This window comes from Bufo gargarizans, unplaced genomic scaffold (assembly GCF_014858855.1).
Source record: "Bufo gargarizans isolate SCDJY-AF-19 unplaced genomic scaffold, ASM1485885v1 original_scaffold_1647_pilon, whole genome shotgun sequence".
Taxonomy (NCBI): Eukaryota; Metazoa; Chordata; class Amphibia; order Anura; family Bufonidae; genus Bufo; species Bufo gargarizans.
In genome coordinates, this window is record NW_025334453.1 from 89,345 (window position 1) to 114,527 (window position 25,183).

Sequence of the window (25,183 nt, forward strand, 5' to 3'; positions counted from 1 at the left end):
TGGTTTGGGTAAAAGTTATAGCATTTACAAACTATGGTACAAAAATGTGAATTTCCGCTTTTTGAAGCAGCTCTGACTTTCTGAGCACCTGTCATGATTCCTGAGGTTCTACAATGCCCAAACAGTAGAAACACCCCACAAATGACCCCATTTCGGAAAGTAGACACCCTAAGGTATTCGCTGATGGGCATAGTGAGTTCATAGAACTTTTTATTTTTTGTCACAAGTTAGCGGAAAATGATGATGATTTTTATTTTTTTTATTTTTCTTACAAAGTCTCATATTCCACTAACTTGCAACAAAAAATAAAAAATTCTAGGAACTCGCCATGCCCCTCACAGAATACCTTGGGGTGTCTTCTTTCCAAAATGGGGTCACTTGTGGCGTAGTTATACTGCCCTGGCAATTTAGGGGCCCAAATGTGTGAGAAGAACTTTGCAATCAAAATGTGTAAGAAATGACCGGTGAAATCCAAAAGGTGCACTTTGGAATATGTGCCCCTTTGCCCACCTTGGCAGCAAAAAAGTGTGACACATCTGGTATCGCCGTACTCAGGAGAAGTTGGGGAATGTGTTTTGGGGTGTCATTTTACATATACCCATGCTGGGTGAGAAAAATATCTTGGTCAAATGCCAACTTTGTATAAAAAAATGGGAAAAGTTGTCTTTTGCCAAGATATTTCTCTCATCCAGCATGGGTATATGTAAAATGACACCCCAAAACACATTCCCCAACTTCTCCTGAGTACGGCGATACCAGATGTGTCACACTTTTTTGCTGCCAAGGTGGGCAAAGGGGCACATATTCCAAAGTGCACCTTTCGGGTTTCGCAGGCCATTTTTTACACATTTTGATTGCAAGGTACTTCTCACACATTTGGGCCCCTAAATTGCCGGGGCAGTATAACTACCCCACAAGTGACCCCATTTTGTAAAGAAGACACCCCAAGGTATTCCGTGAGGGGCATGGCGAGTTCCTAGAATTTTTTATTTTTTGTCACAAGTTAGCGGAAAATGATGATTTTTCTTTTTTTTTTTTTTCCCTTACAAAGTCTCATATTCCACTAACTTGCGACAAAAAAAAAAATATTCTAGGAACTCGCCATGCCCCTCACGGAATACCTTGGGGTGTCTTCTTTCCAAAATGGGGTCACTTGTGGCGTAGTTATGCTGCCCTGGCAATTTAGGGGCCCAAATGTGTGAGAAGTACCTTGCAATCAAAATCTGTAAAAAATGGCCTGTGAAATCCGAAAGGTGCACTTTGGAATATGCGCCCCTTTGCCCACCTTGGCTGCAAAAAAGTGTGACACATCTGGTATCGCCGTACTCAGGAGAAGTTGGGGAATGTGTTTTGGGGTGTCATTTTACATATACCCATGCTGGGTGAGAAAAATATCTTGGCAAAAGACAACTTTTCCCATTTTTTTATACAAAGTTGGCATTTGACCAAGATATTTCTCTCACCCAGCATGGGTATATGTAAAATGACACCCCAAAACACATTCCCCAACTTCTCCTGAGTACAGCGATACCAGATGTGTGACACTTTTTTGCTGCCAAGGTGGGCAAAGGGGAACATATTCCAAAGTGCACCTTTCGGATTTCACCGGTCATTTTTTACACATTTTGATTGCAAAGTTCTTTTCACACATTTGGGCCCCTAAATTGCCAGGGCAGTATAACTACGCCACAAGTGACCCCATTTTGGAAAGAAGACACCCCAAGGTATTCCGTGAGGGGCATGGCGAGTTCCTAGAATATTTTTTTTTTTGTCGCAAGTTAGTGGAATATGAGACTTTGTAAGGGAAAAAAAAAAAAAAGAAAAATCATCATTTTCCGCTAACTTGTGACAAAAAATAAAAAATTCTAGGAACTCGCCATGCCCCTCACGGAATACCTTGGGGTGTCTTCTTTACAAAATGGGGTCACTTGTGGGGTAGTTATACTGCCCTGGCAATTTAGGGGCCCAAATGTGTGAGAAGTACCTTGCAATCAAAATCTGTAAAAAATGGCCTGTGAAATCCGAAAGGTGCACTTTGGAATATGCGCCCCTTTGCCCACCTTGGCTGCAAAAAAGTGTGACACATCTGGTATCGCCGTACTCAGGAGAAGTTGGGGAATGTGTTTTGGGGTGTCATTTTACATATACCCATGCTGGGTGAGAGAAATATCTTGGCAAAAGACAACTTTTCCTATTTTTTTATACAAAGTTGGCATTTGACCAAGATATTTTTCTCACCCAGCATGGGTATATGTAAAATGACACCCCAAAACACATTCCCCAACTTCTCCTGAGTACGGCGATACCACATGTGTGACACTTTTTTGCAGCCTAGATGCGCAAAGGGGCCCAAATTCCTTTTAGGAGGGCATTTTTAGACATTTGGATCCCAGACTTCTTCTCACACTTTCGGGCCCCTAAAAAGCCAGGGCAGTATAAATACCCCACATGTGACCCCACTTTGGAAAGAAGACACCCCAAGGTATTCAATGAGGGGCCTGGCGAGTTCCTAGAAATTTTTTATTTTTTGCATAAGTTAGCGGAAATTGATTTTTTTGGTTTTTTTCTCACAAAGTCTCACTTTCCGCTAACTTAGGACAAAAATTTCAATCTTTCATGGACTCAATATGCCCCTCAGCGAATACCTTGGGGTGTCTTCTTTCCGAAATGGGGTCACATGTGGGGTATTTATACTGCCCTGGCTTTTTAGGGGCCCTAAAGCGTGAGAAGAAGTCTGGAATATAAATGTCTAAAAATGTTTACGCATTTGGATTCCGTGAGGGGTATGGTGCGTCCATGGGAGATTTTATTTTTTGACACAAGTTAGTGGAATATGAGACTTAGTAAGAAAAAACAAAAACAAACAAAAAATGTCCGCTAACTTGTGCCAAAAAAAATGTCTGAATGGAGCCTTACAGGGGGGGAGTGATCAATGACAGGGGGGTGATCAATGACAGGGGGGTAATCACCCATATAGACTCCCGGATCACCCCCCTGTCACTGATCACCCCCCCTGTAAGGCTCCTTTCAGACATCCGCATGATTTTTTACGGATCCATGGATACATGGATCGGATCCACAAAAAACATGCGGACGTCTGAATGGAGCCTTACAGGGGGGTGATCAATGACAGGGGGTGATCAGGGAGTGTATATGGGTGATCACCCGCCTGTCATTGATCACCCCCTGTAAGGCTCCATTCAGACGTCCGCATGTGTTTTGCGGATCGGATCCATGTATCCATGGATCCGTAAAAATCATGCGGACGTCTGAATGGAGCCTTACAGGGGGGTGATCAATGACAGGGGGGTGATCAATGACAGGGGGTGATCAGGGAGTGTATATGGGTGATCACCCGCCTGTCATTGATCACCCCCCTGTAAGGCTCCATTTAGACGTCCGTATGCGTTTTGCGGATCCGATCCATGTATCTGTGGATCCGTAAAAATCATACGGACGTCTGAACGGAGCCTGACAGGGGGGTGATCAATGACAGGGCGGTGATCAATGACAGGGGGGTGATCAGGGAGTTTATATGGGGTGATCATGGGTGATCAGGGGTTTATAAGGGGTTAATAAGTGACGGGGGGGGGGTGTAGTGTAGTGTGGTGTTTGGTGCGACTGTACTGACCTACCTGAGTCCTCTGGTGGTCGATCCTAACAAAAGGGACACCAGAGGACCAGGTAGGAGGTATATTAGACGCTGTTATGAAAACAGCGTCTAATATACCTGTTAGGGGTTAAAAAATTCGGATCTCCAGCCTGCCAGCGAACGATCGCCGCTGGCATGCTGGAGATCCACTCGCTTACCTTCCGTTCCTGTGAGCGCGCGCGCCTGTGTGCGCGCGTTCACAGGAAATCTCGCGTATCGCGAGATGACGCGTATATGCGTGACTGTGCGCCAGCCTGCCACCTCCGGAACGCACATGTGCGTTAGGCGGTCCGGAGGTGGTTAATGTACAATATTTGCGCTCTGATTCTAGGTTACCGTACCTGAACCCCACAATCTCTCTATCTTGCCTAATCATCTCCGCTAAAGGTTCCAAAGCTATAGCAAATAATAGAGGAGAGAGGGGCACCCCCGCCTAACACCTCTGCCGATAGGTATGTTATCAGAGTACTCACCGTTCAGTATCACTCTTGCCGATATTCCGATGCAGTAGTTTTACCTATGAGACAAAAATATTACCGACTCCCATTTTCTTTTATGTTGCCAACAAAAAAGGCCATTCTATGCTATCAACAGCTCTTGAGGCGTCTAACGTCAAAATCATCCTCTCACCACTATTTGTGGTTGTAGTCTTCCCCGACATAAATCCCATCTGATCCTCATGTATAGGCACCGGCAACACCTCCCTGAGCCCGGCCGCCAATTTTTTTGCTAGTATCTTGTTATCAGTATTAATCAATGAGATTGGATTTTTCCCGGGTTTTAAAATAAGTGTGATAAGGGCTTCCCTCAAGGAGTCGGGTACTCTCCCCCACTCTCTCGACGAAGCCCACATTTTAAGCAGATTTGGGGTCAATATTTCCCTATACTGGGTATAAACTTCGAACTGGATACCATCCGTACCTGGGATCTTATTCTTAGTTATTTTTGATAACACACTATCCACTTCTGTTGGATCTAAGGGGGTTTCCAGCTTATCCCTTTGATCTGTAGCTAATTTCTTGATGGTGATTTTCTCCAAAAACTGTTGTATTTGCTGTGCATTCTTCTTTATTTTGCTGCTATACATATTCTTAAAATATTCCTTAAATAAATCTTTTTTAGCAGCTTTTTCAACCAAGTTATGTCCGGCTTTATCTACCAGGCAGTGTATATATCTATGTTTGCTTGTCTGGGCTGCCACCAGGGCGGCTAACATTTTACCGGGTATATGTGCATGGATATAGTTATCTCTCACAAAGTTCTCTTTCTGTTGTTCCGCCATCAAAAACAGCTCATCTTCCATTCACGTAACTTTCTCTACCCATTCAATATAGTTTTGCTCTGTAGGATTTCCAATGTATTTTTTTTCCTGCCTTTCCGCTTCTCCTTCTAATTCTATTATTTCCCCCCTTTTTTTTTTTTTTTTATATATATATTACCGTATATTTTATAATAATCCCAAACAGTGTTGATTCCTGCTGAACCCTCATTTATTAGAAAGTATTCCTTAATTTATTTCAAAATGTTATCATGTACTCCCATTATATTTATCCAACCTTGTTTGTGTTTTACCTCTTATTTTCTTCCCACCGCCCGTTTTCGTGTTTATTATGATGGGATTATGGTCCGAGACTCCCCGTTGTCCATAACTAACTCTTTCAATGTCTAGTGCACCTTTATTATTAGTGAATGCTAAATCAATCCGTGATAGGCTGTTGTGCATTTTGGAGAAACACGAATATCTCCTTGATTTTGGGTACATTATCCTCCAGATATCAATCCAGCCCAATTCGTGTGTGGTGCTTTTTAATTTAGAACCCGTGTTTGTCCCTTGAGTGTTCCCTATTCTACATCTATCTTCTCATCCATTATATTATTGAAATCCCCTAACACCAATAGTGATTTATCCCCTGCATTAAGCGTAAGGTCATGAATTATAATAAACAATCCATAAGAATATAACGCCTTCCTTGTCTACAACCGTTTTTACTATCTTACTATCAATATCACGGTGTATTAATATACTCACTCCCCTCGCATAAGATGAAAACAGCGAATGGAAAGAGTGCTGCATCATGGTCTACTTACCCCCCGCTGTCTCATTTGTCAAATGCGTCTCCTGTAGACAGGCTATGGCGGGGAGGGATCTTTGTATTGCATCAAACACTGTGACTCGTTTTATACCCCTACTAAAACCCCTGATATTCCATGAGATTATTTTCATTAAAACCTCTAATACTTTCCATCAATTATCTAATTTATGGGGTACGGGTGGGGGAAGGGGGGAGTGGGAGCACCGGAGGACAGAAGAGGAAAAATAAAAACCACAAAAGGAAACCCTCGAGCAGCACAGGCATTGCCAATTCTTATGACCCAGGATAACATCTGACCCTGGCTCTCTTACTTGGCATTACCCCCCTTCCGCCCCAACCCCGGCCCTTTAATCCTCAGCTCTTTACCATCTCTGCAGAGGCAAAAAAACATGTTCTATCCTCCCACTCTATCTGTAGTTTAGCCGGGAACATCATTGAATACTTGACATTATTCAGATGCAGTATTTTTTTTTGCCTCAATAAACTGACTTCTCTCTTTTACCGTCTCCCTCGCGTAGTCAGAAAACAGCTTCATTTCTGCACCCAGATATTCCAACCTGCCCCTTTTCCTCGATTTTACTCATTATCTCCTCCTTATCCCTAACTGATAGTAACTTGATCATTATCTGCCTCGGTCTTGTTCCCGGAGGGGGTGGTTTTGCCGGTACCCGGTAGGCCTGTTCAACAAAGTTCTTATGCTCTGAGATTGTTCCTCCAACCAGTTTTGTATGAACCCACTAAGATCTCGTCCTTCCTCCCCCTCCGGGATCCCCAAGCATCTTAAGTTGGTCCTCCTGGATTTATTTTCTAATTCTAATAGTTAGTTTTTTTATTCTTTGTTGTCATCCTTTAGTACATTTTTTTTTTCGTTGACTGTTATCTGGAGAAGATCTTCCTCATCTGATAATCTTTTTTCCACTTCTGACAATCTGTCTTTATATTTTTGTAAATCCGCTCTAAGGAGCCCCACTACCTCCTTGATATTCCCAGTCTGGAGAGAGAGGTCTTTTATTGCCGTACTGCAGTTTTTTACTTCTTGAAATATATCCTGCAGACTCGGCACATATTCCCCCTTGGGGTTATTTTCTTCTGCCTCTTTTGTTGTTTAGTACCTCTCTCCTCAGTCTGGGAATCTTCCTCAACACTCTCCAAAACGGTGCTTTCGATTATACCCGAGGATCCCTCTTCCTGGTCTAAAGACGTACCCCCTTTTTTGTTCTTGGAGGGGCTGATCTGTCCTCGAATATTGATCAATAGCTGTTGTTTGGATCTTTCAGCCTTCTTAAACATTGTGGAGACTGAAGTTTTTAATTCAGGTTGCCCCCTTCCCTTTTTTCCTACCCCCTGTCTTGTCAGTTTTTAATAACCCAACATACCCTAGATGCTGTAGCAAACCTTAACTCTAGCTGATAACACCCACGGCCCTTTAATTGCAGGCAGCATTCCTCTTGTTTACCCCATACATGGCCGACTGTCCACAACCCAGCTACCAGCAGTGTATCTCAGCACATGTACAGTTGGCCATAAAGGAGCACGAGCAGGGCCATAGCCACAGCAAGCCGGGGATTCAGGGTCGTATATTTATCTTCCCACAATAACCATATACATAATCCGTTTAACATGATAACATCATTGGGGATATCATCCAACTCGTATGCAAACCAGTAAATAAAATTGGCACCATTGAAGATTACCCCAATACCACACAGTTAGTATAGTTACTACCAATATGTTAGCAGTCCAAACGGATAGTTAGCAGGTGGTTAGCAGTCAATGTCCCGGTCCAGTTAGTATATTGGCGCAGTCTGTTGACAAAGCCTTCTCATCTCGCTTTTAGCCTGCAACAGTTAGTTGGGTTAAGTCCTCGACAGCTGTAGGTTCCTGGATTCAGCTCACCCGGGAAGCTTGTGTATGTAGTAACCCCCAGCAGTACTACCTTACTCACAGAGGCTGTCCACCCTCAAGGCACAGTCAGTATTTCCCCCTACAGCCCCTCAAGGGGCACTCAGATGGCGTTTGAATAATTGGCTTGCAATATGGACCTCGGTGGGTCTCTATGCCCGGGAGCTATATAGTAAGGGGGAGGGGCAGCTTTCCTATTGGTTGCTAGGGATGTTGCTAAGCTCCGACAAAGACATTGCAGCCTTCTCATTGGCCACAAGCAAGAAGGGCGGTTATTGATGAAAACAATCTAGAATATTCGCGATTACGGGTATATAGCGCTATATTCTACATCTTAGCATATTCTCGAAGTGGCGATATTCGCGATTAAAATTTGCGATTCAATTATTTGCGCCCAACACTACCTATGACAGATCTCAATACTGGAAAATATTACCGCTAGTGTGGGTAGCCTTGCTTAGGACACTTGGGTTTCCAGATGGTTCATTATGTCCATCTTATTCTCGATGACACGTCCTAGGTGTATTTTCCATTTAGCTAAACGTTGACCGTCTCCCCAGCTCTGGACTCATGACCTCTTCCTCAGTTTCAGGTTTGGGGTCACTCTCAGTCAACTTTCCGAGCTCATTATGTTCTTCACGTCTTTGTGCATTTCCCTGCAGGTCTGAGAACGATTAGTGTAGATTAGATGTAAATCCATCTGAGGACGCAGCAGAGACGTACATCTGGTCCTGGGACTAGACCTCTGAGGACTGATAGAACTATATAATAAGGCATCATCTACACTCGATGCCAGCCGGAGGTAAGTCACTGGCTGTAGGTGAAGGCTTGACATGTTGGGGTCAGACCATTGCTCGTCAGTTCCTTTACTACAGGGTCAGATATCAGGTTACACACATACATCACCATGAGGCCGTGAGAGGACTACCATAGACATCCAGCTTCTGGGGACCTGCTCCAACACCTCAACCTTCTCACCTCACTTACACAGCAGAGGGTCCTGATAGATCCTGTCTAGATTTCCTATGTCAATATAATATCAGCAGTTAAAGAGGTCCCCTGACTTCAGCAAATGGCATTTATCATCTAAAGAACGTTATTACCAGGCTCTTACTAATGTATTGCGATTCTCCATATTGCTTCCTTTGATTGCTTCATTTTCCCATCACATTATACACTGCTTGTTTCCAGGGGATACGACCACCCTGCAATCCAGCAGTGGTGGTCATGCTTGGACACTAAAATAAAAAAAAAGTCCTGTGCACGCTGCCACAGTCTCGGCCACCAGAGAGGCTGGTGCTTTTTCCTATAGTGTCCAAGCATGACCACCACTGCTGGATTACAGGGTGACCCAAACTCCTGGATACGGGCAGTGTATGTGATGGAAAAATGAATCCAGCCAGCAAAGGAAGCAATATGGACGATCACAATACATTAGTAAGTGCCTGGTAGTAACTTTCTCTACATGATAGATGCGATTTGCTGGACTCAGAGAACCTCTTTAAGTCCACAGTTGTGAATGAGAATATTTGCTGAGTCCAATAACTATAGGAGATATACAATACATGAATATATTACACAGCTGGAGAATATAGCGAGAATCGTCTTGTGGGATTATTACAGCCTTGCAGGACACGTGACATGTGGCTCATTCAGGAAGGACGGGACATATATAGATGGCACAAACCTTGCCCAAAATGCTCCATCCTGCATCTCAACCGGCAATGATGGCTGTCGCTGTGGTCGATGCAGTGCACTTACTGCTGATCACCAGACTGGTCCTCAAGGGGACGTATGCTCATACACAGCACATGTCAGCGCAGACTGCATGCGCAGTGCTATGTGGGCAAGCAGACTTCCACTTCTAGTCTCGGTACCAAAGAATGTGTTCCTTTTATCAATATGGTGGAGCCTTCTTAATATCCCATTTTGAGCATGCACATACTGAGCTGTTCCCAGCATGCCCAGTGATTCACTGACAGTGCCAAGAACGACTGGATGCCAGGTAGGTATGTTTAAAGACAAGCAGGTAGTGGCGTAGCTATAGGGGGTGCAGAGGTAGCAGTCGCTACTGGGCCCAGGAGCCTCAGGGGGCCCAAAGACCCTTGTGCCACATAAGACACTGGCATTATAGAAAGTGCATACTGGTCAATTTACACCTCTGGCTGGAGGGAAGGGGTTAGGTTAAGAATTTGGCATGAGGGGGTGCCCTTTCAATGTTTCCCTCAGGCAGCAGGAAGGCTATGTGCTACCCTGCCCCTTGCCAACAAGCACTGAAGGACGGGGCCCCAAGCAGAACTCTTCCACCAGGGCCCATGAGCTTTTAGCTACGCCCCTGCAAGCAGGACTTTGATCTCGACGGTGCAGTCGCTGGAGCAATCACTCATGGACTGGGATTATACTGTGAATTGTATCTTTTATTAAAACAATGTGTTTCAGAGGCAAATCGCCCCCTTTGGCAGGAATCATTTTACCAGGAGAAGGGGGTGATTCGCCTCGGAAACCTCCACCACAGTTCCATATTATTATTGCTCTGGCGGCATTATAACTTGCTCCTTCTCCTATTATTTGATTCAGTGTTATCTGAAGTGCTATCTACTCTCACACGTTATATATGGACGGATTCATTTACACCAGCACATTGCCTGTTTATACGCTATGGGGGACATTATCTGTCGGGGTTGTTTTTGTGTCATTTATAAGTCTGGCTGTGCTTTGTGTGCCTGCACCAAATATATGAGATGATGCCCTTTAGGCCTCTTTCTCACAAAGTAAATGAGCCCTAATCCAGGTCTGATCTCACGTTTATCTCTTAAACATAGACCACTTTGAAAAGTGGCGAAGAACACCAAATATTGTAAAAATTTGCCAAATGCCACAGAAATCGGTGCATCGCCATAAATTGCGACTTTTTTAGGACACAAAACGTGCATACGGTATCTGATTTGATAAATGTCTCTCTATATGTGCACTGTTACATTTAGTCAAGAAAGGCTTGATGAGAGATGGGTGAATAGATGGACCTTTTACATTGACTGCTGTTTCCATCCTCCTCTTCTTTTGTAAATCTCTATTGCTGCTCCATGGTGACTCCATGAGCCATAATTCCCATCAAATAGCCCAAAAAGTCCTCACAGATGGTGAAATCTTTTACTACCTTCTCCCACCATCTCTCATTTGGCTTTCAGGGGACAACAGGTTCATATCTCAGACTTGTCCCAGGGAAGTTTCCTGCAGAATCTCTTTCTCTTCCACCGAACAGCCTCCTGTCCAGAACACTGCAGTTCATAAACTGCTCCTGAGACATCTCAGAAGGGGCTCCTTACAAATAACTCATAGAAGGCAATAAAAATCCCAAAAAACTATAGGGCTGTTTATATAGTATATAACCTATGGATTCATGCTTTGTAGGAGTCTCCGAGTCCTAAAAGAGGATGAAGAGAAGAGAGACCCCGAGTAATGAGACAGTGTTCCTGCTCCTTGGGTTTTCGGATTTGTCTCTTACGGCCCAGGCCTCTCTCTTTGTGTTCTTCCTTCTTTCTTACCTTCTCTCATTGATTGGTAATGGTCTCATTGTGTTGGCCGTCATTCTCAGTCCTCCGCTCCATTCTCCGATGTATTTTTTTTTGAAAATTTTGTCATTTATTGAACTTTTATCCATCAGTTCCACTGTTCCTAAGGCACTTCAGAGCTTCTTCCAAACAGGAATAACCGTCTCCCTCATAGGTTGTGCCACTCAGTTCTTCTTCTTTGTAGTGGCTGCGGCTTGTGAATGCATCATACTCACAGTGATGGCCTTTGACCGTTACATGGCCATATGTCACCCCCTCAGATACATGTCTGTGATGACCGTGAGCCTTTGTTATCAGGTCACATTTGGTCTCTCGGTGTTTGCTGTTGGGAATGCCATCATAGAATGCCTCCTGATATTCAGCTTGCCCTATTGTGGCTCTCATCTTGTAGCTCACTTCTTCTGTGATGTTCCTCCAATGATGAGTATAGCCTGTTCCGAAACATTAATGGTTAAAGTCTACCAACTGATTATTAGTGTGACGGCGACCGTGATCCCAACCATGTTAATAATCTGCTCCTACATCAAGATCCTGACCTCCATATTCCTCCTCCACTCAGCAGAGTCCCGGTATAAGGCCTTCTCCACCTGTGGTTCTCATCTGGTCTCTGTAGTCATTTTCTTCGGGACCGCCATGTTTGTTCACCTTCGATTAGACAATCCATTTTCTTCTTATGATGACAGGATGTTGGCACTTTCCTACTGTGTCATAATCCCTACTATCAATCCCATGATCTACAGCCTGAAGAACAAGGAAATGAAGACCGCCATCAGGAAACTGTCACTAAAATTAATATATCTACAAGACTAAGCTTGAAAAAACGTTCGTTAATGTCAACTTAAAGACATCTTCAGGCTCCATTGGTTTGAGTTCTTGTCAAAGATGAAAAGATCAACCACAGTCAATTCTTTCAACTTGTAGTAACAACAGAAACCACAACTTCACAAACTGTTCACCAAATATTTACCACCTTCTGACCACTTTACCGGTCATTCATGTTATACCTGGGAACTCCTGCAGTTCCCAGGTATGTGGTTTACACAGATACCAGGTAATATATATCATGTTCAGATCAGTATTGCCGCCCCGTGTCCACACTGTGTCCTGCGGTTACCAGATATATCATTTATGCAGTTTTCAGATAATGTACGTCAAGATAAATGCTGCCATGAGGTGTATAGTCCCCCAATAAATAGTTTACATCTTTCCCTTTTTGTATATATTGCCTAGATGATGCCATGTAGGACAGAGCACCCCACCAGGAACCTTCTCCTCCACTCTTCTGTGTGGAAGGAGCTTGCGTGGAGCGGCCTTATTACACGAGGCTACACCCTGCTGATCTTCATGGTGCTCAACCTGTAAATCTCTGCACAAATGAAGCTGCTCCCCCGCCAGGCGCTGCTCTCATCAGCAGATAGCCTAAATTACGGCCTAAATATCATGTAGGAAGGTGACTGTGAGACATAGATGTATATGGGGGGGGGGGGGCTGACTGGCAACCACTGCAGTCGTATCCATGTATTCAGATACGGCAGCCACAACAATCCACACAAACAGCGAAAGTGAACATTGACCTGTAATAAAATATCCATAGAAGATTATGAAATAATAAGGAGAGGTGCAGTCTAGGATCCCCCCAAGGCCGACTTCGCAGAAAACCTGAATATTTTGTGATTGGATTAAGTAAAATCACTCAAAATGGCGTTATTTTCCTCTACAGACCAGAATACAACACAGCAGGGCAAGGAAGATGAATAAGGAAGACCCCATGAGCTTGGGCTGGACCCTGGTTGGCCCATAATGCCTTGCAGTGGGTTAGGTTTGACCCATAATGCCTTGCAGTGGGTTAGGGTTGGCCCATAATGCCTTGCAGTGGGTTAGGGTTGACCCATAATGCCTTGCAGTGGGTTAGGGTTGGCCCATAATGCCTTGCAGTGGGTTAGGGTTGGCCCATAATGCCTTGCAGTGGGTTAGGGTTGGCCCATAATGCCTTGCAGTGGGTTAGGGTTGGCCCATAATGCCTTGCAGTGGGTCTCATCCAATCAGGAGGGGCTATATTGACCTATGCACTATATATGTTACTGCATGTTCCGAACATACTACTGCTTCACCGTATAATCCCTAAACACCACCAGCATCTGCACTCAATTAAAAAGCGTTTTAAAGTGAAGGTGTCATCAGAAAATGAATTATTATTTAGTTTTTATGTTTAACATATTTTTAACCAGTTCAAGCGACACCCAGTTTGGACCAAATGCCGGAGCCCCATTTTTCTAATCTGACATGTGTCAGTTTATGTTGTAATAACTTTGGATTTTACTAATTTGAGCAATTCTGAGATTGTTTTCTCGTGACACATCATACTTCATGTTAGTGGTGAATTTGAGTTGATACTTTTTACCTTTATGCATAAAAAAAACACAATTTGCAGAAAATTTGGAAAAATTGTAATTTTATTTTTTCAGGAAATTAGAAGGCCTACAAATTTAGAAGCAAATTTACAAATTTTTAGAAAATTGTCAAAACCCACTTTTTTAAGGACCATTTCAGTTATTGAATCGCTTTGTGGGATTTAATTTGTAGAAAGCACCCATAAATGTTCCAATTTTAGAAACTACACCCCTCAAGTTACTGAAAACTGATTTTGCTAACTTTATTAACCCTTTAGATGTTCCACAAGAATTAAAGGAAAATGGAGGGGAAATTTTAAAATTACATTTTTTTGTGTGCAGAATTTTCATTTTGATAATTTTTTCCTGTTACACAGTAAGGGTTAACAACCAAACAAACGTCAATATTAATTGTCCTGATTCTGTAGTTTACAGAAACACCCTATATGTGGTTGTAACCTGCTTTATGGGCACACAGCAGTGCTCAGAAGGAAAGGAGCGCCATATTGTTATCAGAGGGCAGATTTTGCTGGAATGGTTTTCAGGTGCCATGTCACATTAGAAGAGACCCCGAGGTGCCCCTAGAAAGAAAACCCCCCAAATTGACCCTATTTTGGAAACTACATCCATCAAGGAATAAATATAGTGGTGAAGTGAATGCTTTGACCCAACAAGCATTTCATAGAATTTAGAAACACATGGCTGTAAAAATAAAAAAGTAACTTTTATTTCCAATATAATATTGCTTTAGCCCTACACTTTTTATTTTCACAATGGCTAAAATGCACCCCACAATTTGTTATGCATTTTTTACTGAATAAGGCTACACCTTGTACGTGGTCGTAAACCGCTGTTTGGGGACATGACAGCATTCAGAAGGGAAGGAGCGACATCAGGATTTTCCAACATGTAATTTATTGAAATTGTTTTAGGGACCATAACATTTTTACTTTTCACCGAAGTATCTGTATGGGGGCTTGTTTTTTGCGGGGCGGGCTGTAGTTTAATTGTACCTCATCTTGAGGTACATAAGTTTTTTTGATCACTTTTTATAACTTTTTTTGGAGGTGAATTGTGTAAAAATGGCAATTATGTCAGTGTTTTTTATTTTTATTTTTTATGGGGTTCCTCTTGCGATAAATGTGATTTGATAATTTTATTCTGTGGGTTGGTATGGTTATGGAGATACCAAATGTATATAGTTTTTTCTATGTTTTACAACTTTTTCCGCATAAAATCACTTTTGTATTAAAAATTAATTATATTTTGCATCACCATATACTAAAGTCCATAACTTTTTTATTTTTTCACCAATGTAGCTGTGTGGGGGCTTGTTTTTTGCAGGACGGTCTGTAGTTTTTATTAATATAATTTTGGGGTACACCAGGAGGGCGGTGATGCCACTCCTTTGGAGGGTATGTAGCACCACAACTCCCCAGGTGTGGCACACTATGGTATGTTTTCAGATGGTCAATCAGTGGTGTCCCTTTCAGTCCTTTATATAAAGGTTCCTGTTGTAGTGAATAAGAATTGTTCTTATATTCCTGTATCACAGATGTCCATCATTCAGTCACAATAGTGTTGATCACAAATATTCAAATTTCAAATTTTTATCTAGAATATAGGTAATTCAAAAATTTTAGAATATTTAGAATATAGTGATATATATTTGTAATTTCGAATATTCGAGATTTTTTTATTGTGGATTTTCGTAATGCAAATTTTTATCGCTCATTTTTCAAATGCCGAGTAAAATCATGATTCCTCCCTGCTTCTTGCTTGTGGGCGAATTACTCATTGGCCCACAAGCAAGACGCAGGGAGGAATCATGACTTTAAATGGGAAAAATGATGAATATTCTAAAAAACTAATATATAGCATTATATCGAATATATTCGTTTTTTAGAATATTCATAATATTCTAAAACAAGAATATATAGCAATATAGCGAATATTCGGGAAAAAAAAAGAATAAAGAGGAATTTAGCTAATATAGTGCTATAATCTTCTTTGTCTAATAGTTGTCATATTTTTTTACGAATATTCGAAAAAACAAATATATTTGATATAGTGCTCTGACTCATTGGCCCACAAGCAAGAAGCAGGGAGGAATCATGGTTTTGCTCGGCAATTGAAAAATGTGAACATTCGAAATTCGAAAATTCGCATATTACGCGATCATTAACTTGTCGATTTTTCAAGTAAAAAAATTGCAGAATATAACGAATATTCGAATTTGCGAATATTCTACGAAATATCGCAAATTCGAATATGACTACTGTGGCTCATCACTAATTCACACATGAACATGCACTCAGTATCTGCTAAGCTGGACAAGACTTGCGACTAGTAACTATAACTATTAACTCTAAATCAGCCCTTACTGTGACCTGTCTAAAATATATAAACTATCACTACCCCACCCGACATGTTTCGCCATGAGGCGGCATCGTCAGGGGAGTTGTTATTACCCCAACTCCCCTGATGAAGCTGCCTCGTCGCGCACATGTTGGTTGGGGAAGTGACAGTTTTGGTCTCCCTGTTTGTCATGTGTGAATAAATGATGGACATCTGTGATACAGGAATATAAGAACAATTCTTATTCACTACAACAGGAACCCTTATATAAAGGACCGAAAGGGACACCACCAATTCACCATCTGAAAACACACCATAGTGTGCCACACCTGGGGAGTTGTAGTGCTACATACCCTCCAAAGGAGTGGCATCACCGCCCTCCTGGTGGAGTTGCAGTGCCGTGCACTTGGTACCTAATAAAGCACCAGCAATGGCTATAGAGTATTAGTGAGGTAAATGACCTCCTAAATAGAGTGCAGAGCAAGCGACAAGCGACCACATTAAGATATTCAGCGATCGATTTTTAGCCCGTATCTGTAGCCTGATAATTTTAAATCACCTAGTATACAGAGTATGGTGGCTCTCTGTCGCCTATAACTATGAATGGGTGCTACTAAGCCTATTGACTCACCCGGTCAAAAAGGAGTAAATATAATATGTAGAGAGGCTGAGCACTCTCCCAATGGACCACACAGAAACTATTCAAAGATTATTATATTTATTACACCAATATATAGATCTAAAATACAAAACGGAATTACAATATAACTAAATATACAATAAAAATACTGAGGAAGGGGCTAGGAAAAGACCCCGAAATGCGTCTGGTTTCAAAAGACCCGCACGTCAGCTGATGGACGTCCTGATCTTTACAATCTGAATCGATCCTTTTACCCTGAAGAACCCTATGGCATAAAGCGAATATCTAGACCCTTGAAGTAGAGCGACACTTAGAATTTCTTCACTAAAGAATCTCTATACGGAGGGTCACATCGCTTACACCACTCCTGCTGAACTGCAAGTAACAGACACCGCCGAATCCAACTCCATTAGCCACGTGGGACGCCACCGTGCGCTATAGTCAGACGGCTGTCTGCAAGAGAAAGTGTTTCTTTCAAATTGCCACACAGGGAATACTGACTGAACATTAATTATCGCAAGTAAACATTTAATTCCAGTCTGGACATTCATTCGAATATTTATTCGAAAATATTATTATACAGTTGATTATTTATCTTTATACTGTCGAATATTTAAATATCGAATTACCACCGAATCTTCATCGATTTTCTTGTATAACCAGGACATACCTTTTCATTCAAAGTCGGATATATCATGCTCTCTTAAGCCAACGCTATTTTAACCATTTATGCTCTTAATCTGTATAACCTTGTACCATATTTTTATAGTGTATTTTTATTGTATATTTAGTTATATTGTAATTCCGTTTTGAATTTTAGCTCTATATATTGGTGTAATAAATATAATAATCTTTGAATAGTTTCTGTGTGGTCCATTGGGAGAGTGCTCAGCCTCTCTACATATTAATTTTAAATCACCTGTCAGTACCATCCTCTGAGTATCAATATATATTTTTTAAGTAAATAATAAAGTTTGAGGTTTTAATATATATATATATATATATATATATATATATATATATATATAGGACCTCTAAAAGGATTATTTGGTCAGTTGACGGTGTGTTGACCTTTGCTATAGTATCCAGGGAGGCCGTACTGGGCCACCAGCTAAGGGGAGGCCGACATGACAGGGTTTTGGCTACAGAGGGGTGGGTTGGTGAGTGTAGGGTTAAAAGGTTTAAAAGTTAGGGCAGTGGAGGAGGAAGTGGGGGGAGTTAGGAATAGGCGGGAGAAAAGTTTATATAAGGAGAGGTCAGGAGTAGGTCAGTACCTGCAGTTTTAGTGAACTGACCCGCACGACATGGAGCCTGTGGAGGACCTGATCCAGCGGCTGCGTTCGGCTGCTGAGGAACGTGGACCGGAATGGCTGCAGGAGCAGTTGTCCGGTGTCTTGCAGGGGGCGGCGGTGAGTAACACCAGCTCACCGTCACCGGTTAGACGGCCGCGGCGGGTCCGGCCGCCGGCGCGCCTGAGCCCCGACATGGCCCCCAGGTCTAGGCGCAGAGTGCGGAGCCCCTCCGGGGACCCTCCGCGCCGGGGGGCTGCAGCAGTGCCCAATGCCAGGCCCTCCCGGCGCGGGAGGAATCGAGGTGCACAGCGGGACCTACCATTGAGCAGGCGGACTCCCCCTCTGCTCTCGGCTCTCAGGGATCCAGGACCAGGTGCGGCGGCTCCTCCCACCCCTCGGGAGGCCGCTCGGCGCGAAAGTGGGACCCGATCTGACGCGGCGGTGCGCATGGATGTCGGTGATGCGCACGGGCTGCAGGAAACATCGCCAAGGAGGGACGCAGCCGTCATGTGCGCATCCAGCATGGACCAGGCTGGGATGCGGGCCCGATCCGGAGCCTCGCCGCCAGAGGGGATGGAAGAAGAGAGACCGCCACTCAGGAGCGCCATTCTGGATCCAGGAACTTCGGCTGCGGGGTCCACAGCCCCCCGGCAGCTAGGTGAGGCCACTGGGAGCGTGCATGACCTTTTTAGATTAGGCCCCAGGGCAGTGGGGGGCTCACAAGGGGATTTAGGTAGGGATCTAGGACAGCTTTTTTATAGCCTGGCGGGTTGGGTGTCCGGTTTTGGGGCGCCTGGGGTATCACCAGTCACAGCATGGGGGGCAGGTCCTGCTAGCAGTGGGGTGTCTGGGGGTGCGTTGCCTGGTGGGGAGTCTGTGGGGAGTGGCGGATTGCCTGTGACAGTATCAGTGGGTGCTGGTGCGGCGGCTGGGGTTAGTGGTGAGGCTAGTGGAGTGGGCGCGGGTTCAGTTATGGAGGCCGGGAGGTCTGGTGAAGGGGTGTCCGTCTCGGTACAGGCAGGCGGTGAGGACGATAGGCTTAAGGTTGACGATTCAGCACGTGGCGAAGTATATGTCTGTTTTGAGGGGCCTTTAGGGGCTCATTTGAAACAAGACGTGCGTGAACGTATCTGGAAGGGGGAGTATGTGGAAATTTTTTCCCTACTTCCCCTAGAGCGTTTCAATTTGGAAAGGGGGAAGAAGGATGATGGCAAAAAAGAGGATGAGGAGAAACGTCGGTTCCGTTTAATCCCGCGTACTTTTTCAAACTGGCTTCAGGCGTTTGCGATCCTGGCCAGCGTTATTGGTGAGAAGAAGCCGGAGTGTTGTTCGGCTTTATTTTGTTACATGGATGCTATTGGGGAAGCGTTTAGGGTGTACAGCGGAACGGGATGGCTGCGCTACGATGAGCAGTTCAGACAGAGAATGGCGGTGCGGAGTAATATTAGGTGGGACCATAAGGATATTGGTCTGTGGATGCGGGTGATGGCACCGGTGCGCCCGGCCCAGTCCTTTCGGGGTGAGGCCGGAGGGCCAGGACAGTCAGCATTTACAGTTGCTTCCGCAAAAGGATTGTGTTTCCTTTTTAACGAAGGAAACTGTAAATTTGGGGCAAAATGCCGTTTTAAACATGAATGCTCATCCTGCGGCGGAAATCACGGATTCAACCGTTGTTTTAGGGCTAATAGGCAGAGGGGCGGAGAGGCCAGTGGAAAAGGGCCGGACTCCAGTGCAGGTAGCAAAGATGGCCCCTTTTCTAAGTAGATACCCGGATCACAGTGTGGCGGAATTTTTACGGGTGGGGTTTACGGATGGTTTTCGTATTCCGTCGGCGCCGTTGCCGGCGGTTTATGTGCAAAAAAATTTACGGTCGGCTTTACGACACCCTGAAGTGGTTGCTCGGAAATTGGAAAGGGAGGTGGCTTTGGGTCGCATGGACGGCCCTTTTGGGGAACCCCCCTTTCCAAATTTGAGAGTTTCACCGTTAGGTCTAGTTCCCAAAAAAGAGCCGAACTCGTTTCGACTCATTCATCACCTATCCTACCCAAAGGGGGCGTCCGTCAATGATGGTATTGATCCGGACTTATGTTCGGTGGTGTACACTTCATTTGACGCGGCCGTGGCCTGGGTTCGGCGGTTAGGGGCGGGGGCGTTATTGGCGAAGACGGACATCGAGGCGGCATTTCGCCTCTTGCCCGTTCACCCAGATAGTTTACATTTGTTGGGGTGTTTTTGGGGGGGAGGGTATTTTGTGGATAGGTGCTTGCCCATGGGTTGTTCGGTGTCCTGTGCATATTTTGAGTCCTTCAGCTCTTTTTTGGAGTGGGTGGTTGTTGATGTGTCAGGTTGTTCGTCCATTATACATTATTTGGATGACTTCCTTTGTCTGGGCCCGGCGGGCTCCAGGGTTTGTTCTCTGTTATTGAACACGTTACGGGCAGTTTTCCATTCTTTTGGGGTGCCACTAGCAGAAGAGAAAACGGTGGGCCCCACCACGGAATTGAGTTTTCTGGGTATAGTGATTAACACGGACAGGTTGGAATGTCGTCTGCCAGAGGATAAGTTAGTGGATTTGCGGTTGGCGGTGGACAAGGCTAGGCGGTCCCCAAAAATTAGGTTGAAAGACTTACAGTCACTGTTGGGAAAACTCAATTTTGCATGCAGAATCATACCTATGGGACGGATATTTTGTCGTCGGTTGGCGGGGGCTACGGCTGGTGTAACGGCCCCGCATCATTTCATTCGTTTAGGCAGGGAGCTAAAAGGGGATCTGGCGGTTTGGGAGGAGTTTTTACGGCATTTTAATGGGAGGTCTTTGGTTCTGGGTGAAGTGGTGGAAAACTTTGATTTTGACCTTTTTTCAGACGCAGCGGGGGGATCCGGTTTTGGGGCCTATTGTCATGGGCAGTGGTGCGCAGGTACGTGGCCAGCTGTTTGGACGGAACGGGGTTGGGTTAGGAACCTGGTGCTTTTGGAACTATTCCCAATTGTGCTTGCGGTGGTATTGTGGGGGGAACTTTTTCGGGACAAAAAATTGCGTTTTCACTGCGACAACTTGGGGGTTGTGGATGTCATTAATGGCATGACAGCATCTTCTCCGCCTGTGATTCGCTTGTTGCAGCACTTGGTGTTACTTTGCCTGAGGTTGAATGCTTGGATTGTTGCAGTGCATGTTCCCGGAGTTACTAACTGTATTGCGGATGCCCTTTCTCGTTCGCAGTGGGACCGGTTTCGGCAGCTGGCGCCGGATGCGGAGCGCGAGGGTTTGCGGTGTCCGGAATCCATGTGGGTGTTGTTGGAGGAGCCGTAGGTCAGTTACTGCAGGATTCTATGAGTGCTGGAACGTGGGTGGCGTACGGAAAGGCGTGGCAGGAGTGGCTGTCGTGGTGCTCGGATTTGGGTGTCGCTGCGAATGAGGGAGAGGTCCCGCTGTTGCTGTTTTTAGGGCATGTTAGGGAGGCAGGCTGGTCGGTCGCGCGTCTTAATAAATGGATGGCGGGTGTTGCATTTGGTTTCAAGCTACGACAATGGCCGGATGTGACCAAGGCTTTTTTGGTGCGTCAGGTGTTGAAAGGTTGGAGGCGCGGGGCGCGGGCAGCGGACAGACGGCGGCCGGTTTCCTTTCAACTCCTGTTGCGTATTGGGGGGCGACTTGAGCTGGTTTGTCATTCACCTTGGGAAGTACGGCTGTTTCGGGTTGCTTTTTCTCTTGCTTTTTTTGGGGCATTTCGGTTGGGTGAACTTGTTTGCAGGAGTGTGCGGGTCATTGGCGGGGGAATATTGAGGGAGGATGTTGTCTTGTCCCAGGACCGGGTGGTCATTGGGATTCGCAAGTCAAAAACGGATAGGGAAGGGAGGGGTAGTCTCGTTCGGTTGTTTGAAGTACCTGGTTGTTCCATGTGCCCTGTCCGGTGCTTGAGGGAGTATAGTGTTGGGAAGATGGCCCAGGTTGGCCCACTGCTGACTCATGAGTATGGATCATATTTGTCACGTTTTCAGTTTGTGGCTGTGTTCAAACGCTGCATAATCCAGTTGGGTTTGGCAGCTGATGACTATACGGGTCACTCGTTTCGCATTGGGGCAGCGACTGAGGCGGCGAGGGCAGGTTTGAGTGATGAAGTCATTAAGAGAATAGGTCGCTGGGAATCCGTGCGTTTCCGGTCCTATGTGCGGTTAGGTTGCATTTAATTGCTGGTGTTGACTGATGTTGTTTTCTGGTTGTGTTTTGCAGGTTGTGATCCGGCGTTAGTGTGGTTGCTTGGCCACTCTTAAGTTTTTTGGGGTGCCCTTCGGGCAGATGTGCGCCCAGATGGTCGACAACTGGGTTTCCATAGGGACGTGGCTGAAGTTCGGTGGCTTGGGGTAAGAGGCATGTTGTGGGGTGGTGTGATGAGAGAGGTGCACCGGTATGTTAGGTTGACTAGGCCCCCGGATGTGTTGGTTCTGCATGTGGGAGGCAATGACTTGGGAGCCAGACCAGTCCGGGAGTTGATACGGGACATCAAGTTTGATTTGCTTCGGCTATGGTCCTTATTCCCTGGCACTATCACGGTGTGGTCGGATATTGTGCCGCGGAAGGTGTGGCGTGGGGCGCGGTCGGTGGAGCGCCTTAACAAGGCGCGGATCAAGGTCAACAGGCTGGTAGGTAAATTTGTGGCCCGGAATGGGGCGGTGGCAGTTAGGCATCCTGATTTGGAGCGGGGGGAGGGAGCTTTTTAGAGGGCTGATGGCATTCATCTCAATGCCGTTGGAATTGATCTGTGGTCTTTGGGGTTGCAGGATGGTGTTGAGCGAGCGCTGAGATTGTGGAGGGACGCGCAAGCCTAAGGTGGGGGTCAGGTTGCGCGTCGTTGGCGGGGGGAGGTCCTCGAAGTTGGTGACACTGATGTTTATGGAGGAGGGGAGGGCCTCAATGGTGGGGGCTGGACTCCCATGGTTGGTGTAGTTGGCTCGTGGAGAAGGCGTCCGTGAATTGGTCTCCGAGCTGGCGTTTTACGGCTGGAGGCAGGACGGTGGTGCCAGTCTGGGCAAGTGCGGTTTAAGAAAGTTGGGGCTTCGAGGACCTCCCTCGTCATTGGGGAAGATAACTAATGTTATTTATTGTTATTTAATGTTATTTAATGCTATGTAAAATTTATGCGTTATTTATGGTTATGTATTTAAGACTTAGGAATAAACGGCTGCTGTAGCCATTAAATCCAAGATCGGTCTCTGTGTCGTTATTACTCCTAAGATGGTAAGATGGAAAGGGGTGGTGGTCTGGGGGGAGTTTCAGGTAAGTGTGATACTCCCCGAAATGAATAGACAATAACCTGGTCATGAGTATTCTTTTTACTGCCGGGCTGTTCGTTTCCATAGAGCCCTCTCCGCTCCCTACTTCACTTTTCTTCTGCGCTCCGGCGCTCCCCCTGCTGGCTGCACATGGCGCTGCTGGCTGTGGAAGGAGCGCTGAACGCCCAGGAGTCGGCCTCCAGCACAGCCAGCAGCTCGATGTGAGTGTGGGAGCGCGTCATCAGGGAAGAAGGTAAGTATGTGTTTTTTTTTTATTTTTTATAAAGCTGCAGACTGGAGGCAAAAAGGGAGTGGGGGACAACTGGAGTGAGGGGGCACAATAGTGGGCATTACTGTGGGGACACAAAAGAGGGCATATATGTGGGCATTACCGTGAGGGGGCACATATGTGGGCATAACTACTCTGAGGGGGGCATATAATATTACATAACTACTGTGAGGGGGCACATAACTGGGCATAACTACTGCCAGGGGGCACATATCTGGGCATAACCACTGCGAGGGGGTACATATCTGGGCACAACTACTTTGAGGGGGCACATATCTGGGCATATCTACTGTGAGGGGGCACATATCTGGGCATATCTACTGTGAGGGGGCACATATCTGGTATAACTACTGTGAGGAGCACATATCTGGTATAACTACTGTGAGGGGCACATATCTGGTATAACTACTGTGAGGGGCACATATCTGGTATAACTACTGTGAGAAGCACATATCTGGTATAACTACTGTGAGGGGCACATATCTGGTATAACTACTGTGAGGAGCACATATCTGGTATAACTACTGTGAGGGGGCACATATCTGGATATAACTACTGTGAGGGGCACATATCTGGTATAACTACTGTGAGGGGCACATATGTGGTATAACTACTGTGAGGGGGCACATATCTGGTATAACTACTGTGAGGGGCACATATCTGGTATAACTACTGTGAGGGGGCACATATCTGGTATAACTACTGTGAGGGGCACATATCTGGTATAACTACTGTGAGGGGCACATATCTGGTATAACTACTGTGAGGGGCACATATCTGGTATAACTACTGTGAGGGGCACATATCTGGTATAACTACTGTGAGGGGGCACATATCTGGTATTACTACTGTGAGGGGCACATATCTGGTATAACTACTTTGAGGGGGCACATAGCTGGGTATAACTACTGTGAGGGGCACATATCTGGTATAACTACTGTGAGGGGACACATAGCTGGTATAACTACTGTGAGTGGGCACATATCTGGTATAACTACTGTGAGGGGCACATATCTGGTATAACTACTGTGAGGGGGCACATATCTGGATATAACTACTGTGAGGGGCACATATCTGGATATAACTACTGTGAGGGGGCACATATCTGGATATATCTACTGTGAGGGGGCACATATCTGGATATAACTACTGTGAGGGGCACATATCTGGTATAACTACTGTGAGGGGCACATATCTGGTATAACTACTGTGAGGGGCACATATCTGGTATAACTACTGTGAGGGGCACATATCTGGTATAACTACTGTGAGGGGCACATATCTGGTATAACTACTGTGAGGGGCACATATCTGGTATAACTACTGTGAGGGGCACATATCTGGTATAACTACTGTGAGGGGCACATATCTGGTATAACTACTGTGAGGGGGCACATATCTGGTATAACTACTGTGAGGGGAACATATCTGGTATAACTACTGTGAGGGGCACATATCTGGTATAACTACTGTGAGGGGCACATATCTGGTATAACTACTGTGAGGATCACATATCTGGTATAACTACTGTGAGGGGCACATATCTGGTATAACTACTGTGAGGGGGGCACATATCTGGTATAACTACTGTGAGGGGGCACATATCTGGTATAACTACTGTGAGGGGCACATATCTGGTATAACTACTGTGAGGGGCACATATCTGGGTATAACTACTGTGAGGGGGCACATATCTGGTATAACTACTGTGAGGGGCACATATC

General features: G+C 45.2%; 1 protein-coding gene across 1 annotated transcript; it reads left to right on the forward strand.

Annotated features, from left to right (window-relative positions):
* The first annotated feature begins 11,438 nt into the window (after window positions 1-11,438).
* On the forward strand, window positions 11,439-12,029 carry LOC122923487 (olfactory receptor 998-like). The gene has a single exon (XM_044274306.1). The coding sequence runs from the start codon at window positions 11,439-11,441 to the stop codon at window positions 12,027-12,029; it is 591 nt and encodes a 196-aa protein (XP_044130241.1).
* Window positions 12,030-25,183: the final 13,154 nt, after the last annotated feature.